The 14,351-nt window shown below is 49.8% G+C and overlaps 1 protein-coding gene across 1 annotated transcript in view; it reads right to left on the bottom strand.

Annotated features, from left to right (window-relative positions):
* Nucleotides 1-3,509: 3,509 nt before the first annotated feature.
* LOC8030870 (PH domain leucine-rich repeat-containing protein phosphatase 1) overlaps nucleotides 3,510-14,351 on the bottom strand; it is a 41,065-nt gene continuing 30,223 nt past the window's right edge. The window contains exons 4-13 of the mRNA XM_029993236.3: nucleotides 13,615-13,675; nucleotides 13,224-13,319; nucleotides 12,081-12,242; nucleotides 11,361-11,558; nucleotides 10,587-10,746; nucleotides 9,286-9,416; nucleotides 7,146-7,289; nucleotides 5,821-6,006; nucleotides 4,434-4,665; nucleotides 3,510-4,112 (exon numbers count right to left, since the gene is read on the bottom strand). Of these exons, the coding sequence (XP_029849096.2) occupies nucleotides 3,510-4,112; nucleotides 4,434-4,665; nucleotides 5,821-6,006; nucleotides 7,146-7,289; nucleotides 9,286-9,416; nucleotides 10,587-10,746; nucleotides 11,361-11,558; nucleotides 12,081-12,242; nucleotides 13,224-13,319; nucleotides 13,615-13,675 (1,973 nt within the window). The remainder of the gene's footprint in view (nucleotides 4,113-4,433; nucleotides 4,666-5,820; nucleotides 6,007-7,145; nucleotides 7,290-9,285; nucleotides 9,417-10,586; nucleotides 10,747-11,360; nucleotides 11,559-12,080; nucleotides 12,243-13,223; nucleotides 13,320-13,614; nucleotides 13,676-14,351) is intronic.

Raw genomic sequence — 14,351 nt, 5'->3', positions numbered from 1 at the left:
TGCTTCCAGACCGCCGCTTGCACTCTTACTTCCCGTATCTACGCAACGGCCTGGGGAATCCCCTGCTGGTGCGTACTGTTAAGATTAGTCCGCGCTGAAACCCCGCAGCAATCGCTCCTTGGAACCTGACACCGGAGGAACCGGCGGGCCCAAACGCAACCGGAGCTGGAAGCAAGCTCACTGGTGGCTGTGGCCCGGAGGCGTGCACCTTCGGGAGACAAAACATAGCGCCCGATTGAGGGTAAGAAGGCGAGGGTTAATTTGAGCGCGGACGCAGATAGACATCTTGGACGTTGCCCCAGCTGTTTTGCTTGGGAGGACACGCCGGGAGGAGAAGTCGGCTTGATGACTCTGGCAGAGGGTTGCGTTTTTGTATCGCAAAGCGACCACGAGGAGCGTGGGGTTTTCTCTAACTGTTGTGGCCTTGAAGGGCAACTGGGTAATTGCCGGCGGCTCTGGTCCATTAACTCGGACGGCCGCGTCGCCAGCGTGGTCTGGAGCGCGAACGATTTATTTTCGCCCTTGTTCCGTGTTTAGACGGAGGTAATGGCGTCGGACGACGGTCAAACAATCATTTTTGGGAACCTTATTTTCTCTGGGAGTGTCTGGATGCCGATGTTTGGAATACTGGTGCACTGCACGACGCAGTCGTGGGCACGGCGTCGACGCTTTTTCATATGTCGAATACTCAAGTTGACCACCTCAGTTGGTGCCGCGCAGCTTGCCAGCTGTGAGAGAACTGTGTCACGCTCTGCGCACGTCTTTCTTTCAAAGGTGAGCGTGCGCACTTGCGGTGCTGCTGCGGGAGTGAAAATGAAAGTTTCCAAGAACTGAAAAATAAAATTTGGTTATCGAGTAAACGGCTTGTTCCACAGCAAACATTGTTGCATTTTTTGTTTTATTCACAACCATAATGTTTCACAAAAACTTGCTGCCATGTGCATTGGAATGCGAGGCATGTCACGCTCACGAGGAATTTCAGCGCGTTGATGCGAACATCAGTGGAACACTCACTGCTGTCTCTCCGTCAGTTTTTGTCCGTTAAAATTTTGGTTTCGATGTTCAACAGTGTCTCAACAAAAATGCGCCGGACAGCGCACTCTTGTTACGTAAGAAAAGCGGCAACTGTCCAAAACGCCGCGAACACAGTCTCTACACGATCAAAGCGATCAGTTGGCGCAGGTGTACGGAAGCAGCAGCAACGACCACTTTTTTAGCGTTCATCTTTCTATTATATATGTATACGAGGGGTGATCAAAAAGTTCCGGGACTGATTTTGTAGCGTAGAAAGTGAGGGCAGTACACCGATGCGCGCGCAGCAGTCAAAGTAAAGAACCTTCGTGTCTCATTATACCAAAGGGCGTCGCTCTGTGAACATTTGGAGCTGCGCTACACTACCGTAGTTTGTTTGACCACATGCACGTGCATGATGGCGATCTTTCCATACACTGCAAACCAAGGCGAGAACGAACATCAATTTTACGTCAAGCTTAGCAAACATAGAATAGAGACCTCTAAAATAATTTAGAAAACTTATGTAAAAAAAGAAAAAAAGGTGAGGTGTGCGAGGTGTTTTTGAGTGGCACTCGCGCCTCAAGAATGGCAGAACGTCACCGAAGTCAAGGAGAGGTCGGATAAAGTCGCCCTACCGCTCTTCGTCTTCCAGCGATGTTCTGCCGTTCCTGAAGCGCGAGTGCCACTTAAAAAACTTCGCGAAATTCGCTGCTTTTTTACACAAGCCTGCTGAATCATATCGAAGGTCTCTGCTTTAGGTTTGTCGAGTTTGACGCAGAATTGATGTTCGCTCTCGCTCTGGTTTGTAGCCTATAGTAAAATTGCCATTTTGCCCATGCACGTGGTCACGAAAACTCGTGAAACGCAGCTCCAAATGTTCGCAGAGCGGCGCCCTTGGGTATAACGAGACACGAAGGTTCCTTCCTTCGACTGCTGAGCGCGCATCACTGTGCTGTCCTCTCTTTTTACGCCACAAAATAAGTCCCGGAACTTTCTGATGACACCTCGTACTTTACCTTTCGTTGTGCATGCATTTATAGTTAAAGGGACGCTAAGGGGGATTTTGAGAACATCTTTTTATGGCGCGACCTCAATCTACGTACCATAGGCAACCGATAAAACCCAGTATTACAATCACGCGTGGCTAAACAACGCGACGCGCCCCTTTTTTTGGGATATTTTAGAGGCATGTCGCGGTGTTTGGTCGCGTTTTTAAAGGCGAAAACGGCCCAGCGGGATTGTAATTTTTGGGTTTGGAAATCCCAAAATCCACCTTATAGTGCCCCTTTAAGCTTCGTCGCATCAAGTCCGGTGACAGACTTACCAATGAACTGACGCAATATTAGCACCTAAACATACTTGTATTCTGCGTCACTTGACGGTAATTCGATGCTCAGTCTACACTTGACATACAGAGTTTGCGAATTAAAACAGCGGTAAATCAGAAAGTCACACGAAGATTGTAATAGAAATATATCGATATCCACGCCTAATGTACCTGGCAAGTGAACCATCAAACGAGCATGCGATAAAATGAGGACGACTTTTACCGAGCCCATTTTCGTACTTCTCTGCAATACAGATCACGATGACTTCGCTGCTGAAGATACTAAAGTTATAGTAAATCGCTCCGATGACTCCGATAACGATACCCGGCCGGTACTCCGCTGCCGCCTTTGCGCATGCATCGTATCGGGTATCGTCATCGGGGGTGTCGGAACGATCTGCTATAGAACTCTAGCGTGTGACGCTGTAACATGTTTCGGCGCGCCGTCGAATGGTGCGAGTAGAATCTGCTAATACGGCGAACCCAATACGAGGCTTGCAGGTGACGTCATCGCAATCTGCTTGTGGTCATTCAGACTTGTTTTTGCCGAGAAAAATTCGATGGTACGAAGTCTATGCTGAAGAATGGCACGCGCTCAGCAGCAAGACCACCACAATGGCCGCCGATGTAACGTCAGTGCAAGCCATGTATGGGTGAATATATCTCGGCCAGTTACCTACAGACAACTAAAACAGATGCACGTGAAAGCCGTAACTACCTCCATATAGAACCATCGGCGTATTCAACCGCAGAAAGAGCAGCGAGCGTGTAGATTCACCATGTATAACCATGCACAAATTGTATTGGTTGTAGTACTTTTCAATCACCCCGTAAAGGAAGCCCGCGTTTTAGAGCTCCAGCCGAAGAGGATTCTCGTGATGGAACAACGAGTGGCGTTGCGTGCCGGATGTTCTCGATATGCTCAGTACCGAAACGGTTAACAATTGCTGTCGTCGTCCTTGCTGCGGAGTTAACGGTGTCCTTCGAGGGCTGTATTTGTCGGCACACTCACAAGATGCAGTACGTAGTCGACACTATTCCCATTCGGAACGGTAAGTGGCACTGAAATGACAACGTCCACAAGTTAGTTTCGCAGCGTCGCGGAGCGAGGACACACCGGACTCTGGCGTCCACGCGGCACGGTTCCAGCGGACGCGGCACGTGCCCACTACAACATATTGGTCGGCATCACTTCTCCTGCCTGGCCGTAGCAGTAGCGCTTCTTCTTGGAGCCCAGCCTCGCTGTTCCCGAGGCGGCCAGCGCTGTGGGGTCGGCGACGTGCCCCGCAGTGTGCCTCGTCTTCCCTTTGACCAACGTCCGGTGCAGAGTCTCGAGCTCCCGGTTGAAAAGCATCTTGTGGTTCTGGGCGAGCATGTACTCCCAGGCCTTGTAGGCTTCCGCCTCGTCAGCCTGCTCGTCGTCGATGTCGGTGGTGATGCGGAAATGGACGCTCTTGCCCTGACTGCCACCCGCGGCGGGCGACGTCGGCTGCAGCCCGATGGTGATGACGCAGGTACCCACGTCGCTGACGAGCGACGTCACCGCCTGGTTGAGCCGCTTGGCGGCGGCCATCGGGTTGGGCCCCGCCAGGGCTTCGGCGAGGATGGCGTCAGGGGCGAGGGCGTCGCTCAGGGCGGACGTGGACAGCACGATGAGGCGGTCATCTGGCCGAAGCGTCACGTGTCGGATGGTAGGCGAAGGCAGGTCGCACGGAGGGGGCCCTCGGTGGGTCGTCGGCCAAGAAGAGCTGATGTTGGTCTGGAAGCCTTCCTGCGGAACCGATGCCAGGGAAAGCAACGTGAATTCTCACTAATCACGATTTCTTTCTCCTATTTATAGAATGAATAGATGGAATACAGCAAGCAAAGTAACCGACGTCGTCTGTGTTTTTTAAGTGCATCCAAGCGTTGAAAAAGTTATCTGGGAGAAACTTTATTGGACCTTGGTAACTTTATTTGGTGCTCGGTTTGAGTCTTCACTGCCCCCCCCCCCACCCCCCCCCCCCCAAAAAAAAAAAAAATAAAATAAAAAACAAAACAAAACATAAGTCTATTTACCAGTTTAAACTATCCGTTAAACATTTGTTCTTACCTGAACGGCCATGTCCCAGTCCTCGGCAATGCACTTTGTAGTAGTTTGCGTGCTCGTTTCGAAAAGGTTCGTCGTCTGTTTGTCGCCGTGTGCAAGCAGGCAGGTGGCTCCCCCGCACTGGGCCACGGTCATGACGTACGCAGGGCCGTCTTCGTTGATGTTGGCGTCGGCCGGTGCCAGGTGGCAGAGAAGGATGTTCAGCTGATGACAGCAGGCCCTGCTGCCCAAGGCCCTGCGCAGAGTCGTGCGATGGGGCACTCTCCGCTATGAACGCCAGCTTGAACTCACTTTTCTGTAGATCACGGAGGCAGCCAATCACGGCAAATAATACAAGGATCCCAGTGAATATAAAAGCAGAGAACACATTTAGATCTGAAGAAAAGAAAAATCAATGTGCACAGGGACAGTGAGAGTGTGGACACTGAACAGTCATGTTCATTCTCCCTGTGTAGGTTTTATTTTTCAGATGTAATTGTATTCTGAGCTTCGTCATTCGCTGGGATCCTTGTATTGTTCGCCCTAATGGGCTTTCTCTGTGTTCTGCAGAAAAACAAAGTAAATTATTTTTTTATTCTCTTTTTAGAGTGTAGTAGAAGTGTTGCGACTAGCACTATCGAAGGACCGTAATTGCTAAGGAATGATTTTGTAGAGGGTCCCTGAGGAGATGGACATACACTGACTACTTTAGGCATTACCGCAAACTTGAAATAATTTCGTAACATTAGTAATTAAAATAATTACTACTTTGAAGTTGCTTTGCTGCTACTACCCCACAGTCATGAAGTGGCACTAGATACCGAGGAAACAACCAACTTTGGTGAATTAAGGGGCACGAAGTAGTTGAGACTGATGCTGCGTATATAAATAATTGTCGCAGTTCGCGCTGGAAACGCTTATCACTTTGCAAACTGAAAATAAAGATAACGAAGTAATTTCTCGAAAAATACAGTCCGCTTACAAAATAGCTGGACTCGTAAACACTTTATTACTCATTACCGAAAAAAAAAATCTAACTGCCTTTATTGTAATGACGTTCTCAGGCTAGGTGGTCCTGTCGAATGTCCGAGCTATAGGTGCCCACCTCGTGACATCTCCGAATTCAACAGCGACGAGACATTGTATTTTTCCGACGGCCACGAATACCAAGTTGCATCCACCGCTATACTGCACTCGCATAGACACCCGGAAATTTGCTCCGTAGTCGGCTTGATTTGGGTGATTTCCTTTCGTTCTTCATTACCTGTTCTCTTTCTCCTTGTTCGTGCTGGCGAACTCATTTCGACTTCACGCAGTCCCATTTTCTTTCTTCTGGCGTACGATTAACTCCTACGTCTGAAACTCGTCCGGGACGAAGGGTGATTCCCCGTAAGCATCCGCAGTCACGCACCTGTAGGTGGAGAGCAGGACGTTCTGCAAGAAGACCGACGACGACTCGGCGGAGCGCCGCTCTTGGCGCACGAGCTGGGCCACGGCGGTCTTGGCCGTCGAGAGCAGCTGTCGCTGAGGGCTTTCCACGATGGCTGCGAGCACCTCGGTCTGGCCGCTTGGCTGCGTGCACTGGTTGATGTAGAGTCTGAGGGCACGAAGATACCCGAGGTCAAACATTAGGCGCCCATATGTTTTGACGTCTTGTACGGAGTAGAGCCGCTAGAGAGTTTTAGTTGATCGTTCTGACAACTTCGATAACGATACCCGATACTCCGTCGCCGCCTTTGCGCATGCACCGTAGCGATATTGGGTGTATCGGAGGTATCGAAACGATCTATACTTAAACTCTGTTGAATGAGCTACGCTTAAAGGGGTACTCCGGCGTTTTTTGAGCTACCTCAACTAACTATATTTTCTGACTCCCCGGCCTTTACCCTTTCCGGTATGCTATTTCGTATTGCGAAATTTATAATAGTTATTGCGAAATCGGCAAATGAAAATGATGCAATAACCAACATTCAAATATACCCGCACTTTTCAGTGCCGTGACGTCAGTGGAAGGCAAGCTTGCCAGTCGAGCGAGCAGCCTAAAAAATAGAATATGCCAATCATTTGTTCCGTGCTGGAGCGCGGGGACTGGAGCGAGCTTGCAGAGCATTCATTTGACACCATGAAACTGCTTCGGATCAGTTCGGAGCAAATTCTACAGTCCAAAGAGTGAACCCCTGCACTTCCACTGACGTCACTTTTTCGTTGTTGCCAGTAGAGACTTTCAGTTTGAAAAACACGGTGAGGACCAAAATTGTAAATTCAATAACTTCGTGAAAAAAAGATTATTTTGACCTAATATTTGGGATACTATTTTGGCGATGTTGTTTGGCGAGTTTAGCAAAATTTCAAGCAAATCGGGGACCATGTTTTGTGGACGCCGCTATTTTTGTGCGGGCGCCGCCATTTTGGTGCTTCGTGCAGAGAGGCCGCCATTGGCAATCGTTGCAATTCGAAAATCCGATTTTATGAGCGCTTTTGAACGGCGTGGGGACGCTCAGGCGACATCGTTTCGCTCTGTCACGGACGGTTTCAACATTTCTGGAGGACGGAAAAGCTTTTCTTTCGATTTCAGATGGAGCTTCGGATAACTGGCAACCGTAATTCTGAGCAGCAAGATGGCTGAAGTCTTCGTTACTCTGAAGCGTAACTTATTATAGTGGCTCTAATGCGGAGGTTGGCGCTATCGAAGCCTGCAACGGAACTCTCGGGAGATTTCTTTCGCCGCGGCCGTACCTGGCGGGTCCCTTGAGGCTCTCGGAGAAGCCCGTCGTCCAGAAAGGGCTATCGAGGCAGTTCTGGTTGCTCGCGTTGGGCTTGAAAGGCGGCGCCAGTCGTCCGGAAAACTTGGTGTCCACTACCGATACGTTTCTCCTGGAGCTGGAAGCAAAAAACCAGGGGAACACGTGGGTATGATACGCGATTGCGTCACGATCTAACTTTACTAACGCAATTTTTTTTTGAGAGAAAGGGGGGGGGGGTGCTATAGGCGAAGCCCATTTCGGTTACATAATTTTAGCATTTTGAACCGCATACGTCAACCGATTCATCACAGTGTCCGGGTGGCCTCACCCTAATTGGTGCGTCCTGAATTCAACACCGATTCTTTTTTGGAAAAGGGGGGGGGGGGGGGGGGGGGTTATAGGCGAAGCCCATTTTGGTTACATAATTTTAGCATTTTGAACCGCATACGTCAACCGATTTATCTCACAGTGTCCGGGTGGCCTCACCCTAATTGGTCCGACTGAATTCAACACCGATTCTAGCCTAACTGTCCTCCGGTGGGTCTGATTCCAGACCATCCAAACCGTTTGACATATACACGCGCCATCCATAATGGAGGCATACGGAGACAAGCTGAAGGAGAGTAGGAGATGAGAACGTGCGGCGACGTCAGAACTTGGCGCTCTGACGTCGACACGACTCTCTCGTCTCCTCTTCTCCCTCAATGTCGCTCCGTCATATAATTTTAATAAGACAGTTTCGTGCAATATCTCCACGGGGAACCAAAATCTTGTGGGACATGCTAGGCCACGACATTTTCGTAAGGTCTATGTCCCCGTGAAAAGAAAAAAAAAACGATGTTTCGTTTAATTTTCGTGCATCGTTTATTTCGGATTAAGGCTGCTCCCGCGCGTGGAGATCGGTTAGTGAAGTAGCTTTGCACCGAAGGCCAGCAGTTTCGGACTCGTTCCCGGGGGAGAACAACATTTCTGCAACGTCTCGACTTCCTCGGGGCGCGAAAGACCGAAATAGAAACTGTTGCAAAATCTGGCGCGGATCACGTATCGGCCCGTCTGACACTGCAGCTCAACCGCGCGCACTGGCTGCAGTCGAGCGCACGAGGATAGCGATAAATGGCAGTTCCGGGTTTCTGTTTCCTTCTTCTGTGATATTCCCCGTACCGTAACGGACCGCTACCTCTTCGCCCTAGTTGTCAACCAGAAAGTGAATGGCGCGGCTGTACGCTGTTGCACTGGGGCTCGGGAAACTCTGCACACCAGCAAGCATCACGATGTGTCGGGATCGTTAGCGCGCCAAAAAAAAGGCGTCGCGCGGAAAAAAAAAAAAAAAGTTTTCGCTTCTTTTGTTATTTTATCTCGTTGCATCTCGAGACCTGTTCATTTTTCTGGAAGATTGCCGTTGATTACGGCATATTTCTGCGTTCCGCGTTCCGACGCCCCGTGAGCGCGATCATGAGCGGGAAGTCGTGTACGGAGCGCCAAGGACGGAAACGAGTCGCACCGTTCGCTCGTCCTGGGAAAACTTGTCACAGGTTGACTGAGCGGCGCGCGCTCAACTGCATGGTATATATATACCTTAGGGCGCTGTTATGGCGTCGCTGTCTCGCGCGAACGCGAATAGGAAACGAAAACCGTCAAGGCGTATTGTAATTGCATCATTCTCGTACTTGTAAACGGTCGTGGCTTCCCACAGTTGTGGGACGTCCGCATAACCGAGATGCGATCACAGGTTCTCCGTGCGCGTCAACGTCGTGAGTGGCATACGAGCAAGCTTTTCACGTTGAACCGAACGAACATTCGCAACGGCGTTGCTTATTTAGCATCGCCGTTGCGAATGTATTGTCCTCATCAAGGGCGGATGCAGTAGATATGATGACGCATATTCCGACACTCAAATATTCTCCGAAAAAAAAAAAAATGGATACTACTTGTTTTATGTCTAGGATAAATATTGACCACCCTTTTCACTGATTGGGTTCACAAATGTGCCCCAGAAGGGGAAAAGCAGCTCATCATAATGAGTATATTATATATTAATATAATATACTTGACACAAAGGTCGTGTTCTCGCAAAATTACTTTCGCGCATAACTAAAGAAAAAGAAGCCCAGTTGTTTTAATGTTTTACTCACCAGAGGATGTGGAATTCCTGAGTGTCAACGAAGAGTGCTTGGTTGCACGAAATGTCCAGCTGTTGTAGACTTTGTGACACCAGCGAAGAAAGGGTCACCTTGCTCAGGAGGTTACACGATACGTCCAGAACCTAAAGGAAGATGTACTTTTCGTTTCATGACCATAAATTAGCAAAAAAATATGCGATCGAAGGCATATACGTTTCACTCGTCTACCGCCCGAACGTCTTCCAGCGATCTCAACGTTCATCCATTGCGGACATGAGCAGCTCTCGTTTCAAACGGCTGTCTCCAAATAAAAATGAATAATGTATAGCACCGATTTCACTTTGATAAGGGGAGTTGTCTCGGCACCGCGTTCTTGTTTGACAGCGATTGTATGATGCACGTTCGATACATCGGGTCAAGAGTCGCACTGCACCGGCTAAATTGCTCCTCTTCGGCGACGAGACTGACCTCATTCTGTCTCAACATCATTCAACGGTGAGGGGGATATCGAGTCGCTCGAAAAAGAGTCCTGGAAGCCTCAGAGAGGCAACCGACGTTTCGCCGAGAGACTATAAAAACCCACACCTGTTGTGGTTATGGGCGAACGCTGGCTTGTTTGTAAACACTGTGCCGCTCTCTACCGGCTTCGACGACCTTTGCGCTTTGTTCGGATATCGTTCGGATATGTTCGTATATTGCTTCGACCCATGTGTACAACTTTTTTGACGCACCCGGTCAAAAAATGCTTAGTCACTGGGCTCTGAGCACGTGCGCGGTGTTCCACAGGACTACTGCGCAGGTGCCCAGAACGCGTTCCACATCCCGGTAGAAAAAGACGGTAGCACGCAGAAGGCAATTATTGGGATGGTCTGTAGAACGAGTTACGTAAAACACCGAGCGTTCGTCCATTTCACATTGAGCGCCACCCCTCGATTTTGTAAGATTCGGAAAATACACGCAGTACATATCTTTGCATATCGTTGACCTAAGGAGCGCCCCCCCCCCCCCCCCCCCCCCCTTCCCGTTTTACGCGATTATCTACACATTTTGAGTGGACGCTTGCTCGGGGTTTTGAGGTAGTCGATAAATTCGATAAATTCGCTCTCTCGAGATTACCTTTTTTTTTTTTTTTTTATTGAGCGGTTTTATAACCCGCAATTACGATTTTCCTTTACGGAGTTTTATCTGTCCTGCAATCCGGTGGCTTTGATTCCGATATCCGAAGGCCTGTAGCTCTCGGGGAATTGTTAGTGCAACGTCCCGGGTGAAGTGACATCGTTCGAATGCTAGGTCGTCACGCATGGGTGACCTGCCTTGAGTGTGTGGTTGTTTTCAAAGTTGGGGAGCTCGTCCAGGTGGTTGCAGTTGAGCAGGAGCGCCTCCAGTCCGGGAAGGAGCGCCAGCGAGTCCGGGAGGCCGTGCAACCGATTTCCCGTCAGGATGATATCTCGTAGGTGGATCAGCTGCGATATCCTGCAGTGAACCATGGCGGCGTTATCGCTCTTGAGGTCTTCTGCGTGTGCGGTAACCGTCGTTTGTTTTTGTTTTTATACGCCTGACTGCTCGTTTCTTTTATAGCTTACCGCCGGAACGTGCTAAACGGTTCATGCGTAAACAAGTGCTCGTATATACTCGAACCGCGTAGATCAGTCGACCCCGGATATGTAGATTTCCTGTGAAACGGTTCTGCTCGCCTCGGCGTTACCCTTTGATTGCAATGATGCCGATGATAACGTCGGTTTCACGCTGTGCCAGACAGTCCGTTGCAGGAGGAGACGCGATAAACTACCGAAGAGTCACTCCCGAGTCCGATGCGACGATCGCGTTCACGCGAACTACTACTCATCACGATCCGAGAAAGATGCTTCGACATGCGAGGTTCATAAATATTTTCGTTGCCTCTTTTTTTTTTTTTTTTGTTGGGAGTGTTTTGATTTAGGACATGCAACATATGGGAAAACCGGGATGTAACGCATGGACACGCAGTGCGCGCTTTGATTAACGTGCGCTGACTGGAACGATGGATCGTTTGACGACGAGAGGCCGGGCCCTGATGATCGTCGAACGCGGCCTGCCCCTTCGCTCACCCGGAAGGGATAGTCTGCAGCTCGTTGTAGGCCAGCTGTAGGACTTTGAGCTGCGGACAGGCCAGCACCAGGGGCCAGAGGAGATCGTCGGTGAGTCCCGTCCTGCTGAGCAGCAACCAACGGAGGGGCAGGCTGGCCGCCTGGTCGGGCTGGGGTAGCGACGCTAGCTGGTTGTACGACGCGTTCAACCACTCCAGCCTGCGTGATCCGTCACTCTATGGCTCGCGGCCCACCACCGTCGTTTACGAGAGAGCCAGAAGGCAGCCTGACGTTTGGAACCTCCCGAGTGTGCCTCCATCACTTTGGCGGGCAGCATATAATTCACCATTGTTTTCAGAGTGATGATCACGACCTAAAGCCAGAGTTACACTGCTGGTATACATCACACAAAACAAAAACAAAACAACATGGAGGTTGCTGCAGATATGATGTCAGACTTATCTGCGGGCGCGCCTCGAGCATATTCGAAGCATGTTGGGTTCGTACACGTTTGTACGAACCCAACATGTTTGTATGAGCAATGTGACCGTAACACAAGGAAGACATCGTACAGCGTCTGCAGGCTGTCGTTTGTACGATGTATATGAGCAGTGTGCCCGCGGCTTAAAGGTTGTGGTATCCTTGTTAACTTTACTAGCAACCGTGAGAAGTATAGTGCTTAGAGAAAGGAAGATTGTCGAGTTAATTTTGCTGGTGATGCGAACGAACGTCGAGGTGTACCTGTACGCATTGCGGAGCAGGTCGGCGGGAAAGCTGATTAGAGAGTTGTGCTGCAAGTCCAGGTGGCGGACGTGGCTTTGGCTGCTGGTTTCCGGGAGACTGGAGATGCAGTTGTGGTTCAGGCGCAGCGTGTCCAGTTGTAGCAGTGCGGCGCTGAACAGACTGTTGGAAGAAGGCGGAACATAGGTCGGTGTCGTTTTATACCACAGACGACTGCCGAAAGTACATCGATAGACAATTGTTTAAAGGCAATGGCATTTTGTGCAAGTCGGATAAACTCCAAAGCTTGTATGGTGGCAATCGCAGTGCTGGTTTTAGACGATTATACGACCTCAGGCTGGTTTTGGGAAAGGAACCACTGCGTCGCTTCGCGAAAATGGCGGGCACCGACCAACGGCACCTTGCAGATTTCCGACTCAGGGACCTCCCATTCCCAATTCGTCAATCGTTCTCAGGGCGAATTGCGGTTGTTCGCGAACGCCTGTAACCTTTAACGATCACTGAATTCGCGGACAGATTTGCCTAACTATATCAGAATAAAGAATGGTTCATTCACCTGCGTTCGAGTGCGTTGCGACCGACACAACCAGCTTTTAAGCCGCTTACAACCGCCATTCCTGCTGCTGCGTTGCCTGTCGCATGGCACTCGCCAGACGCGTAGAAACACGTTGTGTCGGAGTCGGCCTCAAGTGTGTGAATCACCTTTAAGAGGCACCGCTGCGTTACGAGGGGCCCGCTACGAACCAGCTATCCAGATCCCCCCTATTGATTGACTATAGTCTGCATGTCCGCGAAGCGGCCATACAGTATACGATCCAGCCTCCTCGAACGCCCATAAAATCAGCGCCGTTTAATTGCAGTCTCGTGCGCACTAACGCGCCGCTCGTTGACGACGAATTGTTAGTCCGGGTGCGGATGAGCTCAATCAGCGTGCTCAAGGCTGAACCGATCGACTCTAGCCTTTCGATAGTTCCGCTTGGAAATTTTATGCGTGCCCCAGTTATGCGGCCAGTGGCCGCTCGCGCAGTAATTGTTCATTGGCCGTCCGGTCACGCAGACCTTCGAGCATCCATGCATCTCCAATTACGCCGCACTTCGGAGCCAAGTCCCGCACAATGAGCAAAGTACGATGCACGGTCGTACCCCGCCGGAAGCGACGTCAGCTGATTGTGGCCCAGGTCCAAATGGTGCGTGCTGCTCGCCTGGAGTATCCATTCTGGGACTTGGACGAGCCAGTTACTGCAAGCACGGAACGTGTGGCATTGTTTGAGCGGGGGAGGGAGCTCTCCGAGTGGGCTGATGAATGAGTGTACGGAAAGCTTTGGACATTTAACAAGCAATACTCCGGCTACGCTGATCAGGGAATAATGCTAAGCTACAGGAACAGAGAAAGCGAACAAACAACTTCTGTATGTGTCGTGTAAATTACTAAGGAGACAGAGGGAAGGAAGACGAGGAGAGAAGATGAATCTTGCTCTCGCTGGGCTACAGCCGGTCCACTTAACAATGAAACGATTTGTAATTGAGTCCTTACTTGGACAGATCGATGTACTTGAGGGTACTTGCAGACGCCACGTTCTCAATACTGCGAAGACCTGAAAACAACGACGAAAGGTTTATGTAGCACATTTGAGGTCTAAAAGAGTATGCATAGCCTGGTTACGCCTAGTTGTGTGCAGACTTTCCCACAGTAACCTAATTCGACAAATTACAGACCCTAGGTCGATATGGATCGCTCAAAACTTATTTTCAAGCTCTTTTTTTTCTTTTATTACTCAAGGAAAGCGTTTTAGTCGGCGGTACAAATGACATTCGGAAACGTTGACTGGTGTTTTAGGGAACTCTTTACTGAGCAATACTTGGACGTTGCATGTCCTCTCGGTGGTGGGAGACTGCGCTTCTGTCTCAGAAAATTCGGCATCTATTGGTATACGCACTAATGGCGTTTCGACGATCGTGCTGCTATTGATTGTATAGGTCACGTGACCTATACAGCCATTCAATTTCCCCGTAAATGTTGTGGAGAAATCGATGTCACGTGACCTGTACACCGATTCAGTTCCCTCACTAAATTTGGCAGCGAAATTAGTGTCACGTAACATGACGTCATGTGAACCATACACCAATGAAGTTTCCGCGCTAAATTAAGCGGGAAAATTGACGTCACGTGAGATTTACTTTATATATATAGATATTTGAAATTACCTCGAGCATATGGTACGCTAACGTTACGTGCAAGTCATGTATAGATTTGTACAGCTATGCACGAGG

This window comes from Ixodes scapularis, unplaced genomic scaffold, assembly GCF_016920785.2.
Source record: "Ixodes scapularis isolate PalLabHiFi unplaced genomic scaffold, ASM1692078v2 PGA_scaffold9__187_contigs__length_104089568, whole genome shotgun sequence".
Classification (NCBI taxonomy): Eukaryota; Metazoa; Arthropoda; class Arachnida; order Ixodida; family Ixodidae; genus Ixodes; species Ixodes scapularis.
This window is presented reverse-complemented; position numbering and strand designations above follow the sequence as displayed.